This window comes from Rhagoletis zephyria, unplaced genomic scaffold (genome assembly GCF_001687245.7).
Source record: "Rhagoletis zephyria isolate East Lansing unplaced genomic scaffold, Rhagoletis_zephyria_1.1 Rzeph_scaffold_03064, whole genome shotgun sequence".
NCBI classification, from domain to species: domain Eukaryota; kingdom Metazoa; phylum Arthropoda; class Insecta; order Diptera; family Tephritidae; genus Rhagoletis; species Rhagoletis zephyria.
The window spans coordinates 43,711-62,876 of record NW_016160148.1 but is presented as its reverse complement, the minus strand read 5'-3'; the positions used below and the strand labels follow the sequence as shown (position 1 = coordinate 62,876).

The following is a 19,166-nucleotide window of genomic DNA, read 5'->3' as shown; positions in this document are numbered from 1 at the left end:
TTAAGTATACGTCAGTGAATTATATCCAAAAGCAACCAGCTTGATTTAGTTTACAACAGTGAAAATAAAGCTAAATAACACAAAGGTTACCTGTTTTCTAGATTTGCCCATATATATTTATATGTTGCAATATTTCTAGAACTACCGAATACATTAGTTGCGTAGCTGGCGAGGCCTAGTCTCCAGTCTACCTTAATGTGCATCAGGCGAAAAGGCCTAGTTTCCGCTCCTCTGCTAACGAGCTTTCGAACATGGTCGGAAAGGCCGAGTTTCCGATCCATGTTCTCGAAGTCACTCATATGCTACCGCTCCCGCTCTATTTCGTGCTGGGCAAACCGTCTGAATGACCGTGTTCGAGCGATTTGCGTTTTCTTCATTCGTTACTTTCATTGCCACTTCTTCGTCGATGTTAGGCAGGCGGAAAGACCTCGTTNTGGGTTTCTGGGGTTGCTGATTAATAATCTGATGTCAGATTTTCAAAATTCAAAATGGCGGTTAAGAGTTTCAAACAAATCCAATCATTTTTTTAAAGTTGGTCGCCATTTGGGATCTACCATTTTTAATTTTGAAAATCTGACGCCAGACTCGTAATCAGTAACCCCAGAAAGCCACTGGAAACGTGCTAACCCTTGACAATGTTTAAAACGTTCAGTATCAACGTTTTAATTTTAGAAATTTTTTTTTAATTTGATCGCCATATTTGATCCGCAATTTTGAATTTAAAAAAATTAACTTCAGATTCGTAATCGGCGACCACAAAAACTCTCCAGTGCCGGGTTTCGAACAAATCCAATCATTAAAAAAAAAAATGGACCGCCATTTTGGATCCGCCATTTTGAATTTTGAAAAACTGCCTTCAGATTCCTAATTAGCAACCCCAGAAACCTCCTGGTAACAAGTTCCAACCCATGACAATGCGTAAGTCGTTCAGTATCAACGTTTTAATTTTACTAGTGTCTTTTCGAGAGCATATTTTCGGGAGCTAGACCCATTCTAATTGTCCAAGACAGGTGTGTAATTAAGGGAAAGTTCCCCAATAATACCAGAGTAATTATATGTAAAAACCACACTTTTAGCTGCATTTTAACATGCCATGAAAATAAAAAAATTGGGAACATCAGCATTTTTATAAAAACCGACCAGCGCGACCTCTAAGAAAACTTTTTTTTTTCAAAATAAAAAAATACGTGTCTCTTTTTTTATCACAAATAACAATATTCTGATGTAGCGTTTATGAATTTCCAAAAAGAGTGTTTTTATGAACCACTCTAATGTACAGATGTGCATATAGTAATTTAGCCTCATTTATCAAAATTCAATTAACGCACATTGCTTGGACGCATTTATCCGCGATGTGCACACTGCAAGCATCAACACAAAATGAGGTTGTTGTTTTTGTTTCCAATGCGATGCTCGCAAACCACGCTACAAACGACAACGTGAACTGCCCTACAAACGAGGAACATGCACCACAAGCCGAGCATGTGCGCGGATATGTTCGTCGTGTGTAGCCACTGTTACACGCGAAGCTCATTTAACAGATGCCTAAGGCCCTGTCTCCACAGGAAAACACTGATGTCGTGATAACCATGTCACAAAATATATTTCCAATGGAGACCGCCTATTTCTTATGTGCTGCAATATATGTCAGCGCTTATTGCTTGACATCTATTGCAGGCAATTCGATAGTTTGACAGCCATATTTTCATTTGAAAGAAAGCGTGCTGGTGGTAACATCGATGAAATTTTGATATTAAATCAAAATAAAAATCTGTTCCGTATTGGATAATTTATGATTACGTTTTAGGAAATTATTTANAAATTATTCATCAGGTTTTTTAAAGATTTAAATGTTTTTAAACACCGAAATTGAGAGAATGTTGTCTGGTGGCGTCATGCGGCAAATGCTTATTTCAAGACATCAAAGTGCCCACACACAAAAACTTGCAATCACATTGCTCGTCAAAATGACAGTTGGTAGGCCATCGCTGTTNGTTTTTAAACACCGAAATTGAGAGAATGTTGTCGGGTGGCGTCATCCGGCAAATGCTTATTTCAAGACATCAAAGTGCCCACACACAAAAACTTGCAATCATAGTTGCGATCCGTACGAGTCCGAACTAATCAGAATCAGTCCGATTTTGATTGAGAGGACAAAAAAGAGAGTAAATACGGTTCTCTCTCTGACAGAAGTTACCAATTTTAGTCCGAGAATTTTTTGCTGGTAAATTCTGGTAAATGTGAAACGATCAGCTGTAGTATGTTTGGCAACCAAATTGTAAAAGTTCACTCTGCTAATTCATGTTGAAAAGTATTTAATTACTTGTTTAAGTGGATTCTAATGAATTTGAAAGTATTTTTGGTGATTTACATGTGTGAGCTGAGTGTGTTTACATACAAAATAAGCAACAATTTACAACCAAAATTTGGTGGTTATGTTGAAGTTGACAGAAGTTACCATTTTTTACTGGAAAGCGATCCCGTACTTTTCAATGTTACTCTCTCGCTCTGAGCGAATTTTTATTTTTTGACAGTTTTACTAGTCCGAGTCCGAGGAATACGGGATTGCACCTCATATTGCTTGTCAAAATGACAGTTGGTAGGCCATCGGTGTTTGCCTGTGGAGTTCTGCGGTTATGTGACCACTCTCAAGCAATGCCAAGTATGCATAACAGAGCCTATAAGTTCTGAACACATTGAAAACGACAAGCTACGGGCAGCGACATCATCAATTTTTGAGTTTTAGCCAATTTACACGATGATTTTTCACGCTGGGTGGAAAGTCATGCGTGTCGAGCTTGTAGGCAAGAAGTGTACTGAAGTCAGCGGGGTAGGCAAGCACGCACGGTGAGCGAAATCGAGGGGTTTTTGAAACGTTTCGCTTTTATCGAGTTCACTTTTTCGTATTTTCGCTTTAAACTCGCGATTCGCTCCGCTTTAAAAATGAGGACGAATGAGTTGAGCAACGAAAATTTTACGCTTAAATGTTAAAAATACGGAAGAAACGCCCCAAAGAAAAACTCACCTCGTAAATGCACGAGGATTTTCGAAGACTTTTGAAAAGGGAACGTGCCAAAAACACAGGGTGAAAATTCGTCGCGTAAATCGGCTCTTTGACATAAAAGAAGAGGAGGAACCTTATCTGTCGCTGGAAAAATAGAAATAGATCTAATCGGGCCACAAGCACAGTCGTCGCGTAGCCCGGTCGTCGCCAAAATAATTATCTACATTAGAGAGCGTGTTAAAACAATTTGACAGCTGAGGTCCGTAGCTCATCGTTTTCATTGTGTTCGGGGTATAAGGCTTGAGCAGAGGGCTGCACTTTAAACGACGATATGTACGTACATACATACGCATGAGTACCTAGGTTTCATTTTACCTTCCTTTTATTAGCTCGGGATGTAACTATGTAATACTGATGCGCCTAAAAGATGCAGCGATTTCTATTCTCAAGTTACATACCTGACGACAGTACGAATGGCAATTATAATAGGGGTTTTGGTTTTTTAAACTATAATTTTATTTTACCGAGATTCAAATTTGAAAATAAATTTTTATTTACCTCCCTATTTTGTTACCTTTTTACCTTTTATTAGCTCGGGATGTAACTATGTAATATTGATGCGCCTAAAAGATGCAGCGATTTCTATTCTCAAGTTACATACCTGATGACAGTACGAATGGCAATTATAATAGGGAGGTTTTAGTTTTTTAAACTATAATTTTATTTTACCGATTCAAATTTGAAAATAAATTTTTATTTACCTCCCTATTTTGTTACCTTTTATTAGCTCGGGATGTAACTATGTAATATTGATTCGCCCAAAAGATGCAGCGATTTCTATTCTCAAGTTACATACCTGATGACACTACGAATTGACATTATAATAGCGAGGTTTTAGTTTTTAAACTACAATTTTATTCAATTAGCTACATAAACCGCATTGTTATGTACATATATGTGTCCTTGGGTAACGGAGGAAAGAATCGGTTGAAAAAAATGCCTGAGCTGCCGAATAACTATGTACAAAGCCAGGCGTAGTAAAATCGTTTATACACGTAAGCACACGATGAAAACACTCTTCATAAATAATTACGGGACGATACGTAGTATGTAGACGCGTGCATACATATTTGGATACATACGTTTACAGAGCGATTCGCAAATGCCTATATACTTTCACATATATGTATATATACATGCATGTAATATACGCAATTAACTCCACCGTTTACACGAAAAATCTTTTAAATAACGAAACTTTACCTATTTCCACATTTTCATTGTACTTGTATCATTAGATCTGGGGATATCTGATAAATTTTTTACCAAAATCGAATTTTCTTCGATAATTTGCAAGGAATGTGTGTGGATGTACACAAAGCCATGCACCACATTTTTTCATCTAAAGGTTAAAATACAACGAGACTTACCTTCAATACGAATTGAAGTCACTTAGTTATTCAATTAACACTATTTTTTAGCTATGAATTAACTTTTAAATATATTTTAAACCACTTTTTTCACGTAACACTCAACTGCGACGTCTACTTTCTCGATTTTGATGAAAAATGACATTGCCAAAATGGCGACCGATTGTCGCTGAATATGCTCACAATTTGCTGAACATGGTGTTGCCACAGACTTCACAACTTTTTCAAAAACAATTCGTGGTTATGTTTGCAAATGAAATTAAGGGTTATGGTAAATATTTGTTCAATTTATAAAATAGTGCACATTTTTCCGTAATTGTTTGGTATTTTTTAGTGTAATCACAAGGATATCGTTAATATTTTGTCAAAAGTTTGGCATTCAAAAAAACGCTGATTATTTTGAACTGGTAATTTGTAAAGAAGAAGCATTTCTAACTTGACAGCTTGTACAATTACTTCCGTCAAAAAAAAAAATTGTAGAACTACGTGGTTCTCAAAATTTGTGTGAATCTCGNCCGCTGATTATTTTGAACTGGTAATTTGTAAAGAAGAAGCATTTCTAACTTGACAGCTTGTACAATTACTTCCGTCAAAAAAAAAATTGTAGAACTACGTGGTTCTCAAAATTTGTGTGAATCTCGCGTACAAATGTATATTTTGTAAATTGTGTACCAGAAATGTCACTGACAAGCGAAGATACCATGTCAACTACGCATCCTGGCCAGCAAACTGAAAATGATTTTTATGGCAGAGCACAAAAATATTGGTCCGAGGTGCCTGCAACAGTGAATGGCATGCTCGGTGGACTGGGGTATCTGAATAGGATTGACATCCAAGGTTCCAGTAGTTTTTTGCGTGAATTAAAGGACTTGGATAGAAATACCGCACTAGATTGTGGTGCCGGCATTGGACGTATAACAAAAAACTTGCTACTGCCACGTTTTGAAACAACGGACATTGTCGAACAGAATGCCAGTTTCACGGAGAAGGCACGCGAATTTTGTACTGAAAATAATGAACACCTAGGTAGACTAGGGGAAATCTACACTATGGGTCTTCAAGAATTTACCCCAACAGCCGGTAAATATGATGTGATATGGTGTCAATGGGTTTTAGGACACCTTACCGAAAATGATCTGCTCAATTTCTTCCGCCGCATACGTAGTGGTTTGTCCACTAAAGGCTATTTAATAGTTAAAGAAAACGTCACCTCGTCCAGCATGGTCGAAGAAGACAAACAAGATTCTTCGGTGACAAGGCCTTTAAAGGCCTACGAGACAGCTATTAGAAGCGGAGGATTCCGGATTGTGAAATCCTGGCGCCAGCAGAGTTTTCCCCCAGGTTTATATCCAGTTTACATGCTGGCATGTCGCCCTACAGAGTGAAATTGTCTTTACAAATTTTAGCTGTACTATAGTATATAATAAAAAACATTGAAAATTAAGAAGTGTATTTTCATTTATGATGGTATGCATTAATTAATTTTTTCACTTGCATCTCTGCAATTTGTTGAGCGATACGAATAACATTTTAATTGTCAAACATTGTGAATTGTCATGAAAACTTAAGAGGAAGCAGTACTTTTTGTTTCTTTTTGCTACGTAGCGCATAGAAGTTGCGGCTGTGAAATTAATCGGTTAAAATATAGATTTGTTAGGCATTTTTGAAGAACAAATAAGCATGAATTCGCCCCCAGTATTTATTGACTTATCTTTGGATGAACAGGTAATCTGTGCTTTTTGGTAAATTTCTATTGCGAGAAAACTCCCTCTGTTTGAGGTTATGTTTCTGTATACGATGCAGCGAGGTGCTTTGATAATTTCAGTTATAACTATTGCAGGTGCAAGAGCTTAGAAAGTTTTTCAAAAAGTTAGGAGCCGAGATTTCTTCAGAAAAATCCAACAAAGGCGTTGAAGATGATTTGCACAAAATCATTGGTGTTTGCGATGTTTGCTTCAAAGACGGTGAACCCTCACAGATTGATGGCATCCTCAACAGCATTGTTTCCATTATGATTACAGTAGTAATAGTTGTCCTTTTACTGAACTCTTTGATAACTTTCTAATATATTTCAGATACCACTTGATCGCGGCGAAAACATTGTTTTGGCGTATTGCGAAAAAATGACTAAGGCACCAAATGTGCCTCTGGCTAAAGTTTGTTTGGAGTCATTGTGGCGTTTGTTCAACAACTTGGATACTGCATCTCCTTTGCGCTATCATGTTTACTATCATCTTGTACAGGTTGCCAAACAAAGTGATCAAGTTTTAGAAGTCTTCACCGGTGTTGATCAGCTGAAATCGCAATTTGCCAACTGCCCACCGTCCAGTGAGCAAATGCAAAAATTGTACCGATTGTTACATGATGTAACAAAAGACACCAATTTAGAGTTGTCGGCTAAGGTGATGATTGAATTGCTGGGCACATACACAGCTGATAATGCTTGTGTTGCACGTGAAGATGCCATGAAGTGTATAGTAACAGCACTAGCTGATCCCAACACCTTTCTGCTGGATCCGTTACTAGCGCTTAAGCCCGTGCGATTCTTGGAGGGCGATTTGATTCATGATTTGTTGTCAATATTTGTATCGGACAAACTACCATCATACATTCAGTTCTATGAAGATCACAAAGAATTCGTTACTTCCCAAGGTTTAAATCACGAACAAAATATGAAGAAAATGCGTTTACTGACTTTCATGCAACTGGCGGAGAGTAATCCAGAAATGTCATTTGAAACACTTACAAAAGAATTGCAAATTGCTGAGGATGAGGTGGAGCCGTTCGTCATAGAGGTGTTGAAAACTAAATTGGTGCGTGCCCGCCTGGACCAGGCCAATCGCAAAGTACACATTTCATCAACTATGCATCGCACATTTGGCGCTTCCCAATGGCAACAGTTGCGTGATCTTTTATACGCATGGAAGGAGAATTTGAGTACTGTGCGTGAAGGTTTGGTAAGTGTTTCTGCCGCACAGCTCGAGTTGGCCCGTAGTCAAAAATTGGTTCATTAACCAATCAACAACAAATAGCAGCAGATGAGATAACTTTGGTCTTTTATATTTAACAATGATATAAATAAATTTAATTCGAAGTAAGAAAAACAAAACTACTAAATTTTCATTTTGCCAACGTACAGTTAACTTATGGATATCGAAATCACTGCATATAAACGTATGTACATAAATATATATTACCATATGTACTAAATGTATTGTCAGCCTACGTACAATTAAGTACACACATTTGAATGCATATTTAACTTCCAAGGAAATCTAAACGGATATGTAATTTGCTACACAGACAGTTCCATAATGAATAAAATGGAATTTTAACCCAAAACCACAACCGACTTCAATGCTCACAAAAAATATAGGAGTACCATTAATTTCTTTATGATCCAATGATTACATTTAAACGAAATTAGTATGGATATTGAAGCCGTCTTAACAGCTAACAGCTCGACCCGCGATATCCCCAATGCTGGCCGGGCATGTGGAGGCTCCCCACGACACCAACCACCTCTTCACATGTTAGCTCAGACCCACTCAGTTAACACCCCTCTCCCTTTGGTTCGACCCCGACCAAACAGCCCGTTTCTTGGGCCTACCGTCATTTGAGCTCGAACCGACCTAGGCGGGTCATTCCAGCGCCATTACAACAACAACTGTATTGGATAACCCTGAGGGGCAACCTTTCCAACAACAAAAAAAATCATCGACTGCGCCTGTCGTCTTGTTCCATACAATACATACAGTGGAATTAAGTCTCTCCAAAGAATGCAGTTAATGAATTTGCTTTTTGCTTAAATTGTATTTTAAATTTATTATATACATTTAAGGCAACCTGTTAACTAAATACAATAAAACCAATATACATATGCACCCAAATCTATTGAAATTCATGCTATTAGTTAGAATGCTTCCTAAATTGGTATTTTTCTAGTTAGAAAGCATGTTAATCGAAATATTTACATTCTAATTTACTGTTGGTTTAATTCTAAACTATAAATATCCCTTATGGAAAATATTGCTTTGTTAGGAATAAGCCCGCCATTAATGAATGATGTCATTGCGCAGTACGCATGTTCCATTAAATACGTAAATATGTGCTTACTTTGGAAGTTATAAATTTTCCAAAATCGGTTTCAATCTTTCAACGATTGTAGACACTTCAGCCATTGCTCCAACGCCGGTGTCACCACACATTAAGGTCTTCGAAATACAAGGAACTTCAATGTAGCCCCAAGATTTAAGTTTACCAATTTGTTCATAAGTCAAGGGGTGGTCGTACATACGGGTATTCATTGCTGGACAAAAGAGCAACGGCTTGTGCAGATCCCAAGCGCGGACCACACATGTCAGCAAGTTGTCGCATATACCCTAAAAAATAGTTGTGAATAACAGATAAGCTAAAATTTAAATGATTCGTTCCATAAAAAACTCATTCCCACCGTAGATATTTTTGCGAGTGTGTTTGCGCTGAGCGGCGCAATAAGTAATACATCCGCCCATTTACCCAATTCTATATGTAATACCGGATCACCCCTCCTTTGCCACATTGACCATTCCGCGGCATCAATCAATACCTTTACGTTTGCGGGCAAAAGTGTGCTCTCGAAAAAGTGACGGGCATGTTGTGTGGGAACTATTTTAATCTGCAAGTAGTTTGCAAGAATTCTTTTAAGAATTCCCAATAAATGAAAATAATATACTTACGTTTATGGCATAATCTTGTTCAAACTCTTTGATCTTTTCGATAAGCAGTGGAAGTTTAATGGTAGCTACACTGCCTGTAACACCGATTAATATGTTTTTTTGTGGTCTCATCATGGTTTTTGTTGCTTTGTTTTACTATTTTCTGTGTATTGCACTTAATTTTTATTGGTATTTTCATTCGCATTCGCGTTATGCTCGTCTTCGAAACCTAGCTTGGACCATTGGGTCTGCTCCATCAAATTATTTTGCATACGACAACCCAGATACTCTTTAGCTTCCAGTCGGCACTTTGAGTTGTTATCGCTGTTGCGACGCAAACAGCTCATGTAAAGCAGATAGTACTTTTTGCAAATATTTTCGTGATCAAGTGGAAAGCTGCCTTTCTCCGGTGGTGTTGGTATGAATGACTTCTGATTAAGCGTATTTGAATTCATTTGACAAAGTAATGATGCGATAGCTACCTGGGAACGGGTTTACAAGCGATTACACAAATTTTACGTGAAACAAAAGTAGCAGTGACATCTGAAGGGAAATAGTTGTATATAAAATGTAATCACAAATTGTGATTCACAATCGTGGTCTGAAATTAACCCAGTACATAATATACGTATATCTAAATTGTGATTTTTGGCCATTTTTCTAAGGGACCGTAGGGAAGCATAGGGGGCCTAGGTTGTCCGGGGTTGCATTTTTGTCAATGGCGATTCAAGCCCTCTCCAAAAAGGTCGGTTGGAGGTGCCACACCGACTCCCCCTTCGCCCCCCGCACCTTTACCGAACGTCCATAATGGAAAGTTTCCCCCAAATTTTTACTGGATGGCGTTCGATAACGACAAAAAATTATCCAACACACAAAAATTGAGAGAGCAAGCGTTCATTTTGATGCACGAGAAGCGTTCATTTTGTACTGGCAAAATTAAATGGTTAGTCAGCAAAAATTATCCAACACGAAAACATATGATCACAAAACATATGGTTGCAATGTTTGTAAACAAACCAAATTGCATTTTTCGAGTTTTGGTATTTATATGCTTTTTGGCTGCCTGCTATGTGATTTTATGATAGTGCCAACTAGTTTTTACTCCTAGAAATGTTCCTGGCGAACATTGAATGTTCACTTTCCTTTTTTCTACCATGGAGGCAACATGAATTTCAGTTTGTTTACAAATAAAACATAAACTATGTTCACATTACCAACATAAAATATTTAGTTTCGTTTAAAATACCTCACTAAATTAAGTGCGTTCATACACGCGTTTCTTTATTTGTCTTGACAGCTTTGTAGCAACCCTGTGTTATTGTTTATTTAACGAAAAGAGATCGCGAATGTGAGTAATTGCGTATATTTTTATATTCTGAGTTGTTTGTGGTAATTTTTTAGATTTTAGATGAGTGATCAAAAGAGAAAGCTTCTGGAATTATTTTACAAACTACCACGCGCGATTATTAAAAACAAAAACGTCCAAACACAATGACATATCAGTTGTGGCACAATACTTTTTAACCGACTTCCAAAAAAGGAGGAGGTTATCAGTTCGTCGGAATCTTTTTTTTTTTTTTTGTATGTTACCGCATAACTTTGGACCACGTCAACCGATAATTCTTTTTGCATCGGAAAGGTAGTGTCTCAGAGGTGGTCCCATACTAATCTGGTTAAGATCCGATCAGTGGATCATGAGATATATATATTTATTTATTTTCAGTCTTGGAATACAGAATATTCTTACAGACTACTCAGCTAACACAAATTAAGTGCTACTAAAACTTAAAAATTAAGATAAATTTTAAATACATTAAGTTCACAAGAGCTAAGATTAAATACATCGCTAGTGGTGTAGCGCAGAGAAAAATGTTCGCAGATGAGTAACCAAGGCAGGGCCTGATTGTGAGAAATCAATGTCCAAAGCATTGAAGACTAGGTTAAGTTCAGCACACGTTCTAGAGATCGGAGCGTTGGCACCATAACTGCTTCTAGAGAAACCTATTTTAAAGAAATCCCAATGGCGGAGGATTCTAGAGGGAATATTAAATGCTATCTTTTCGCTATCGAGAAGGGCAGTCAATTCAGCCAGTTATGATGTTAACGACAAACGTGCACGCTAAAATGGATCTTCTGTTATCCAGTGTTGAAAGGTTGATTAGTTGGCAGCGAGAATAGTATGAAGGTAGTGGCAAAGAAAAATTTAATGAACGGAGAGCAAATTTTATAAAAACTTTTTGAACACGTTCTAATCGTTTAGATAGAATTTTAGTGTAAGGCCTCCAAATAAACGTTGCATACTCCAGTCTTGACCTGACTAGTGCACAAAACAGAGTTTTAAGAGTATAAGGGTTCGTAAACGCCTGACAGTTTCGGCGGATAAAAGCTAACATCGAGTATGAGCGCGAAAGGATGTAATCGACATGACTATTGAATGCGAGTTTGGAGTCAAAGACAACACCAAGGTCCTTCATTTGGGTCACAGATTGCAAAACAGAGCCAGAGATAGAATATGATGTATGCAAAGTATTGAGATGTCGACTGTAAGAAACCTGAAAACATTTGCTGATATTTAGCGTCAACTGGTTTTTGCAGCACCATTCATGAACTCTGTTCAGGTCCGATTGCAGGTTGGCTGAGTCATAAAGGTTTTTGATAGTTGCAAATATTTTAAGGTCATCAGCATAAAGTAGGTAATTAGCAAATTTGAAACAAGAACTGATATCGTTGATGAAAAGCACAAAAAATAGGGGACCGAGAATGCTGCCTTGAGGGACACCCGAGGACGCGATGAACGGTTTTGAGGTTGCATTATCGACTACTACAAAGCAGCGCCTATCAGTTAAGTAGGATTTAACCCAAGACAAAAATGTCGAATGAAATCCAAAAGAGATCAGTTTCAGCAGAAGTAAACGATGTGATACTTTGTCGAAAGCTTTCGAGAAGTCAGTGTAGATGGTATCCACCTGAGCTTTGTTTTCAAAAGCAGATAAGCAGTAATCACTGAAAATAGCCAAGTTTGTGACTGTTGAGCGGTTAGCGACGAACCCATGCTGATTAGTAGAAATTAGGTTTTTAACAGCAAAAGACAGTTTACAGCTTACAACAATCTCAAATAATTTGGAGACTGAAGATAGCTTTGATATCGGTCTGTAGTTGCGGACATCATTTTTGTTCCCACTTTTAAAGATAGGGGTTACAGACGTTTGTTTCCAGTCGTCCACAAATATGCCCGAGGCCAGAGAGTGATTGAAGATTGCAGTAAGAGGCTCAGCTAAACATAGACAGTTTTTCAACAGAAAAGCCGAGAAACCCTCTACATCGCCTTGTGAAGATGGCTTAAGATCACCAATTCCTTTGATAACGTCCTCGGTTGAAATGGTTAGCGAACCAAAATTCAGCGAAGAGTCACTAGAAGAGCTAGAGCCCGTTATATTCGAGTCCATGTCATTGACAAAGTTAGCGCAAAAAAACTCAGCGAATAGGTTTGCCGAGTCAGAGGCTGAATTTGCGGAGCGACCATTGTAGAAAACATTTGTTGGAATTGATGAGCACGATTTTCGGGAATCAATGAAACGCCAGAAAGATTTGGGATTCGAGATAATATTCGCTTCAAAGTTTAAAATATAGTTTCGGTATAAAAACTTGTTCAAACAATTAAATTCTTTTAGAAAGTACCGGAACTTAAGAAGATGCGCGGAGTCGTTTGAGGATTTATACAATTTGCTAAATTTGTTTTTTAAATTTTTTAGATGCTTTAAACGCTTCGTGTACCACGGTAGTTTGTACACCTTCTTCTTAAGAATAGGGATGTACTGTAGGCATAGCTCATAGAGGGTGGTCTTAAAAATACGGTAACAAGAGGTTACATCACTGCCACGGAAAGCATAACTCCAATCTATATTTGATATGGCATCATTTAAGGAAGAAAAATCACACGCTTTATAGTTAAAATTAATACTGCGATCATCCGGCAATGAATCATATTTTTTTATATGAGAGTTGAAGTCGGTTTTTTTTTGCTAAAAATTACTTGTTTCGATTATTATCGATAAAATTAGAACCGACACTGATTTGTTCGTGATTTGGTTCTTGGTTTAAGATAAACTATACTTTCATCTTAATTTACTGAGAGACTTTACGAGGGGAAATTACTTAGTTTGTACTTAATTTATGCGTAAATTAAGATTGACCTCTAAATTACGCCAATGGGAACATAGTTATAAACAAAGTCAGCTGGTGTGTCTTGTTCTTCCGGTTTTTGCAAGTGATGGCTAATTTCCTGTTCGTTTACTTTTTTGCTTTTTCTTCTCTTTGGGAGAGAATTTTCGCTTACGCTCTTGATTTTGATTGTTGGCTGGTGTTGGCTAAATTTGTTATCGAACGCAATTAATGTCAGTATCGATATATCCAGTATTTGTCCTTTTGCCAATCTCGTTTTTTTTTCCATATCGAGTATGACATATAAATTTTATCATTAGTCCTCTTTCAGACACTTCAAGTCTTGAAAGAAATCTTACCGTATTCTCTTTTGTGTTTTCTATTTTATTTTTAAATACGTATATTAAAAATGAAGTGATCAATTCATGAGCCAAAAATACAAGATCACGCCTTCTTCTTAGTGGCCCGTTATAATCGCATTTAGGAAAAAAGTTGGGCGACTTTGACATTAGCCGTTTATTTACATTTGTTCGTTGTTTACAATTTGGTGGTGCTTTTTTACTGCAAATTTCATAATTTTCGCTTGTGACAACGTGTGCACACATAAGGTAAAGAATAATAGCAATATGCAATAGCTTACAAAAATACAAAAGTTTATTATACGAGCATTGCAAAAAACACATATAAGATTGCTATTGGGCCTCCCCATTCTAACAAGATACTAGCATATGAGAGGAGTGGATCGGAAACCCGGCCTTTCCGACCATGCCCAACAGCTCGTTCGTAGTACGGAGCGGAAACTCGGCCTTTCCGACTATGGTAAACGCCTTTATTGACGCAGAGCGGAAACTAGGCCTTTCCGCCTGCTGAACATAAAGATAGACTGGAGACTAGGCCTCGCCAGCTATCCAACCCGAGGCTATAATGTACGTATAATTAATTAATTAATTGTACAATAAATTAATATGTATAAATTTATAAAGTATGTATTTGAAAATAAGTAAAAATTAGTAAAGAAAATAAGAAAAATGTTAATGTATAGTATTAGTAGAAGAGCAATCAATTAAATTAAATAAGTTAATAATGTAATTAACAAGATTTTTTATAGGTCTTAAAGACTGTCAATAAATAAATAAATAAATAATTTAACACAACGACATGATTTATAGAAGAATTCGTATAATAAAAATGATTATTCATGCGTTCAACAACGAAAGACACACGCGCTCCCGAAAGAAAGAAACAAGTTATTTGCTAGCTGTCGGAATCCCGGCGCCATCTTTGTTGTAAGAAGTAAACAACGAAGAGAACAAAAAAAAACGCGTAATTGTTGAACACATGAATAACCATTTTTATTCTACAAACTCTTTTATAAATCATGTCGTGTTAAATTATTCTATACCTTATGTGCACACACATTGTCACAAGCGAAACTGAAGAAAATTCCAGTAAAAAGCCACCACCAAATTATAAGCAACGAACAAATCGCCTTGGAACAAATGTGAACAAACGGCTAATGTCAAAGTAGCCCAACTTTTTTCCTAAATGCGATTATAACGGGCTACTAAGAAGAAGGCGTGATCTTGTATTTTTGGTTCATGGCTAAGTACCCTACAAGAACAGTGATAGTCATTTGATTGATCATGTGATACTCACTGGTGATGGAGATCTCAATCAAGTACTTTGTTACTAATTAATCACGCAAAGTCACGATTTACCAATACAATTTATTATTCATCCGCTTATCTGTGCACAAGAAGAAGTTAAAAAGAGCTTCCTCGCCTTTTATAGTAAATTTAAGGAATTTAAAGTACCGTACAATGATTTTTCAACGAAACAAACAAATGTAACCACAAAACAGATATGAATGACGAGAGAGTGAACAGGATTGCCAGACGATTACGAAATAACAGAAAATAAAGTTAACTATGAGGTTGCAGCTTCAACATACTTCTATCAACTGTTTAAGAGCAATATGCAAAACTTGATGTAAACATTTGTGTACATGTGATCTTCTGTCTTCCCCCGACTTAGGTTGCAAACAGAGTGGAAGCGAAGCCGAAGACGAAGATGAAGACGAAGCCGAAGACGAATTGCTGCGTTGCGGGCAAGCTGGCGAGTGTACATAGTGGAAGATGAATGATATGAAGATTTGTTTATAAATAAAACCCTTTTTTTTAGATCAAATCAAAAGAAAATAAAGAAAAAACAGCAATTCATGAAATAATTTGTATAGGACAACTTTTGCAGAATTTCGCCACTTGTATTATGTGTTACGGCAAGACGGACAGACATTTTTCGAATATACCAGAATGCCAATTAATAAGTTTGATTACATTTTGCCAAAAATTTAGCAAATTTCTTGAAAAACACGTTTTTTCACAATTGCAAACAGTTAAATAAACAACTCATCACAGCAAGCGATTCGTCTTTGAAAACAGTACCCCGCTGTTTCAAGCTGACCGCTTGCGCAACGTCTTCATCTTCTTTGTTGTTGTTGTTGTTGTAGCGGCTACAACAACCCCGCCCAGATAGGCTAATATCTCAGTCGTTGTCTTCAGGTTCCACTAACGGCAGCCCCAAGAAGCGTGCAGCCTCTATGGGGTCGGTCCATAGGGACGACGCCGTTAGGGTTGTGGGGTTTTCCGGGCATGCAAAGAGATGTTTCGAGGCATGAGGGGTCTCTCCGCCTGCCGGACATTCGTTCGGCACATCCGCATTTAACCTACTCAAGTAGGAATTTAGCCTGCTGCAGTAGCCACAGCGAAGTTGGGCTATTGTTGTCCTGGTCTCCCGAGGCAGATGGAGCTCCGTCGCGTCAATGTCCGGTGCTTGTGTGCCTAGAACGGCATTCACTGGTCTTGAGTCTACATAACTCGAGACTGCGTCCCTGTGAATGCCGTTCAGGGCCTGTCTGTGAGCTGACGGGTCCAGATGTTGCTTAATGAACCTCTGGATTTCGTCCGTCAGTTCATATAGATGCCTCCTGACTGGCCTCGGCGAGGGCTCCTCTGCAATCAGCTGTCTATTTGGGTGGTCACATCTGTGGCTCCCAGCAAGAAACTGCTTGCAGAGCATCGTGTTGTGCTCCCTAATTGGGAGCATTTTCGCCTCGTCGTGGAGGTGGTGTTCTGGTGACATCAGGAGGCATCCAGTCGCTGTCCTAAGTGCTGTATTTTGTACCGTCTGTAGCTTCGTCCACTGCGTCCTGCTAGTCCCCGGCGACCACACTGGTGCTGCGTAGTTTAAAACCGGCCGGCCTATTGCCTTGTATGTTGCCAGCAACGTTTCTTTGTCTTTGCCCCAAGTACTGCCGGCTAGCGACTTGAGGACTTTGTTGCGGCTCTGTACTTTATTGACAATAGCGGTTGCGTGCGCAGAGAAGGAGAGCAGGCTGTCGAATGTTCCTCCGAGAATTTTAGGATTATTCACCGTCGGAATTGGTATGTCATCGACGTGAATTCGTAGCGGTAGCCTGACCTCCTTCGTCCAGGTTGTGAAAAGGGTCGCAGAGGATTTCGTAGGGGAGAGGGCTAGACACTTTGCAGTGAAGAAGCGAGAAAGTTCAGAGAGATATCCGTTTACTTTCGAACACAGGTCATCAATTCCATTCCCAGTCGCCATGATCGAGCAATCGTCGGCGTAAGAGACAATCGAGGCTCCCTCTGGTGGTTGAGGGAGCTTTGAAATGTAAAAGTTAAACAGTAGTGGGGAAAGGACACCACCCTGTGGAACCCCCATTTTTTTCCTAAGTTTGCTCGATTTGTCTCTAAACATTACCGACGAGTGTCGACCACTTAGATAATTTGCCGACCACCGTTTGAGCCTCTCTGGGAGAGAGGAAGCCTCAATATCTTCTAGTAGCGTGGAATGGCTGACAGTGTCAAAAGCCTTTGACAGGTCCAACGCTACTAGAATCGTTCTCTCACAGGGACGTTTACGGTTAAGGCCACGAGTTATCTGAGAGTTTATGGCGTTAAGTGCTGTTGTTGTACTGTGCACTTTACGGAAACCATGCTGATGCTTCGCTGGGGTCAGGTGGTTTGTGAAATACGGGAGATGCAAGGCCTCTAGTGTCTTCGCTACCGGGGAAAGGAGTGTTATCCGACGATAAGAATCTCCTATGTTAGCGGGTCTCCCCGGTTTGAGCAGTGGGACCACTCTCCCCACCTTCCAGATGTCTGGGATGAGAGTGGCCATGAACAGATTGAGGACCTCCGTTAGGTACGCTACCTCCGCAGGACCCAAATTTTTCAACATCAGCATGCACTCCGTCGGGACCCATGGCTTTGGAGGCTTTCACCTTCCCGATGGCCACCTGAACTTCACCGCAAGTGAAAGCAAGGGGGGCACAGGTTGTTGGCAGTTTATGCAGCCTTCTGGTCACTCGACGCTTGGCTTTGTCCACCGGAGGATGCAATATGAACTGCCGGCTAAAATAGCTCGCGCATCGCTCCGAGTCCGACGAAGCATGGTCGTCGAAAGAAATTTCGACTCTGTCGTCGTGCTTCGTCGGATTGGACAATGACCTCACGATTGACCAAAGCTTACTCACCCCAGAGGTGAAGTTGCAGGTCTTCAGATGCTCTTCCCACTTCTTCCGCTTATGTACGTTTACTAGTTGCCGAAGCTCCGCGTTGAGATCCCTCCCAGGGATCTCCGGGATCGGCCTAACGAAGGCTATCACGCTCATCGGCTAGAACAGCCGCTTCAGCAGGGAAATTTGGGCGTAGGTCGCTGATGCATCCTGCCGGTACGAAGCGGGCTGCACCAGCGGTGACAGCCCTGCGGAACTTACGTTCACCAAGGTGGACGTCGGTTGGTGTGGGAAGGGCAGCGAAGGTGTTTTCAGTAAATTCCGCGAAGCCTTTCCAATCAGTTTTTGAAAAGTTGATATATGTTCGGTGCTCCGCGGAAGCAAAGTCGGTTGGTTTATCGATCGAGATGACTATGGGCAGGTGGTCTGATGCCAAAGTCAGCATAGCCGAAAATCTCTTCGTGGCAACATCACTGAAGCTAAAAAGTTGGTTGGCGCCTTTTTTGCTCTTCGCAGATTTCTTAAACAAAATCACAGCATCAAAAAGAACGAGCTGTATAAATAAGTAAGTATTTATAGTTTAGAATTCATGCAATTCAGCAATAATTTTAATTTTCATATTGTAGAATATCGTTATAATGGATTGGCGTATGGCTGAGGTGTTGAAATTAATAAATGTATATAGGCAATACGAATGCCTTTGGAATTTCCAAAGTGCGTCATATAAACGTGTTGATCAAAAGCAAAATGCGTGGCTACAAATTTCACAAGAATGTGGGAGAAGTATTGATGAAGTTAAAAAGAAAATTAAAAATGTACGGACAGCATACGCAACTCTAAAGACCGAAAGGAGTCCCCAGTCGCTAGGTAGCGGAGTGTAACAGCAAGGCGAACTCTTGAGGTTATGGCACATCTCATATTTGTATCAGTTTTTTTTATTCTCGAATCCACCTATATGTACATACATATCAATAGGTTCGTTCGCGTAGCTGTTAATTGTTCATGTTTAACCAAAACTTACAAGTTTTTGCGTTCGCGTACGCAAAAAACTTGCAAAGTAGGGGAAATTGAGAGAGCAAACTGACATTTCATTTTGAGGGGAAGCTGTTGGTTTCTGCTGGAAAAATTTTTGCCAACAGCAATTTGCCAACAGGAAAACAGCTGATCAAAAACAGCTGGTTGGCATTTACGCAAATCACAAAATTGAATTTGATGGTTTGGAAGTTAAAAATTACAAAATGCGACTAATTAAACTTGTAAGAAGTAAGTAGTTATTTGTTTAATCAATAAACTGTGCCAGGATACCACTTTGTAATGAGTTTTCGTACGTTTTAAAT

The 19,166-nt window shown here is 39.0% G+C and overlaps 4 protein-coding genes across 4 annotated transcripts; 2 read left to right on the top strand and 2 right to left on the bottom strand.

The window, feature by feature from the left end:
• The first annotated feature begins 5,011 nt into the window (after positions 1–5,011).
• Ntmt (N-terminal methyltransferase) lies at positions 5,012–6,099 on the top strand. Its single transcript, XM_017623154.1, has one exon. The coding sequence runs from the start codon at positions 5,112–5,114 to the stop codon at positions 5,817–5,819; it is 708 nt and encodes a 235-aa protein (XP_017478643.1). The 5' UTR covers positions 5,012–5,111; the 3' UTR covers positions 5,820–6,099.
• Positions 5,967–8,139, top strand: eIF3m (eukaryotic translation initiation factor 3 subunit m). The gene is made up of 3 exons (XM_017623152.1): positions 5,967–6,159; positions 6,275–6,454; positions 6,510–8,139. The coding sequence occupies exons 1-3, from the start codon at positions 6,115–6,117 to the stop codon at positions 7,446–7,448; spliced, it is 1,164 nt and encodes a 387-aa protein (XP_017478641.1). The 5' UTR covers positions 5,967–6,114; the 3' UTR covers positions 7,449–8,139.
• Positions 8,140–8,214: 75 nt separating this feature from the next.
• On the bottom strand, positions 8,215–9,563 carry Ppcdc (phosphopantothenoylcysteine decarboxylase). The gene is made up of 3 exons (XM_017623155.1): positions 9,153–9,563; positions 8,888–9,091; positions 8,215–8,816 (listed from the first exon to the last, which is right to left on the bottom strand). Exons 1-3 carry the CDS (start codon positions 9,264–9,266, stop codon positions 8,559–8,561), a joined length of 576 nt encoding a protein of 191 aa, XP_017478644.1. The 5' UTR covers positions 9,267–9,563; the 3' UTR covers positions 8,215–8,558.
• LOC108368312 (cytochrome c oxidase assembly protein COX19) lies at positions 8,907–9,666 on the bottom strand. The gene is made up of 2 exons (XM_017623156.1): positions 9,153–9,666; positions 8,907–9,091 (listed from the first exon to the last, which is right to left on the bottom strand). Exon 1 carries the CDS (start codon positions 9,584–9,586, stop codon positions 9,308–9,310), a length of 279 nt encoding a protein of 92 aa, XP_017478645.1. The 5' UTR covers positions 9,587–9,666; the 3' UTR covers positions 8,907–9,091; positions 9,153–9,307.
• Positions 9,667–19,166: the final 9,500 nt, after the last annotated feature.

Excerpts from the sequence above, each read along its gene's own strand:
- LOC108368312 (XM_017623156.1), bottom strand. The coding sequence starts at position 9,586 with ATGAATTCAAATACGCTTAATCAGAAGTCATTCATACCAACACCACCG.
- Ppcdc (XM_017623155.1), bottom strand. The coding sequence starts at position 9,266 with ATGATGAGACCACAAAAAAACATATTAATCGGTGTTACAGGCAGTGTA. Across the intron at positions 9,092-9,152 it reads AACAAGATTATGCCATAAAC|ATTAAAATAGTTCCCACACA; the intron begins GTAAGTATATTA and ends AACTACTTGCAG. Across the intron at positions 8,817-8,887 it reads CACTCGCAAAAATATCTACG|GGTATATGCGACAACTTGCT; the intron begins GTGGGAATGAGT and ends ACTATTTTTTAG.
- Ntmt (XM_017623154.1), top strand. The coding sequence starts at position 5,112 with ATGTCACTGACAAGCGAAGATACCATGTCAACTACGCATCCTGGCCAG.
- eIF3m (XM_017623152.1), top strand. The coding sequence starts at position 6,115 with ATGAATTCGCCCCCAGTATTTATTGACTTATCTTTGGATGAACAG. Across the intron at positions 6,160-6,274 it reads ACTTATCTTTGGATGAACAG|GTGCAAGAGCTTAGAAAGTT; the intron begins GTAATCTGTGCT and ends TAACTATTGCAG. Across the intron at positions 6,455-6,509 it reads TTGTTTCCATTATGATTACA|ATACCACTTGATCGCGGCGA; the intron begins GTAGTAATAGTT and ends AATATATTTCAG.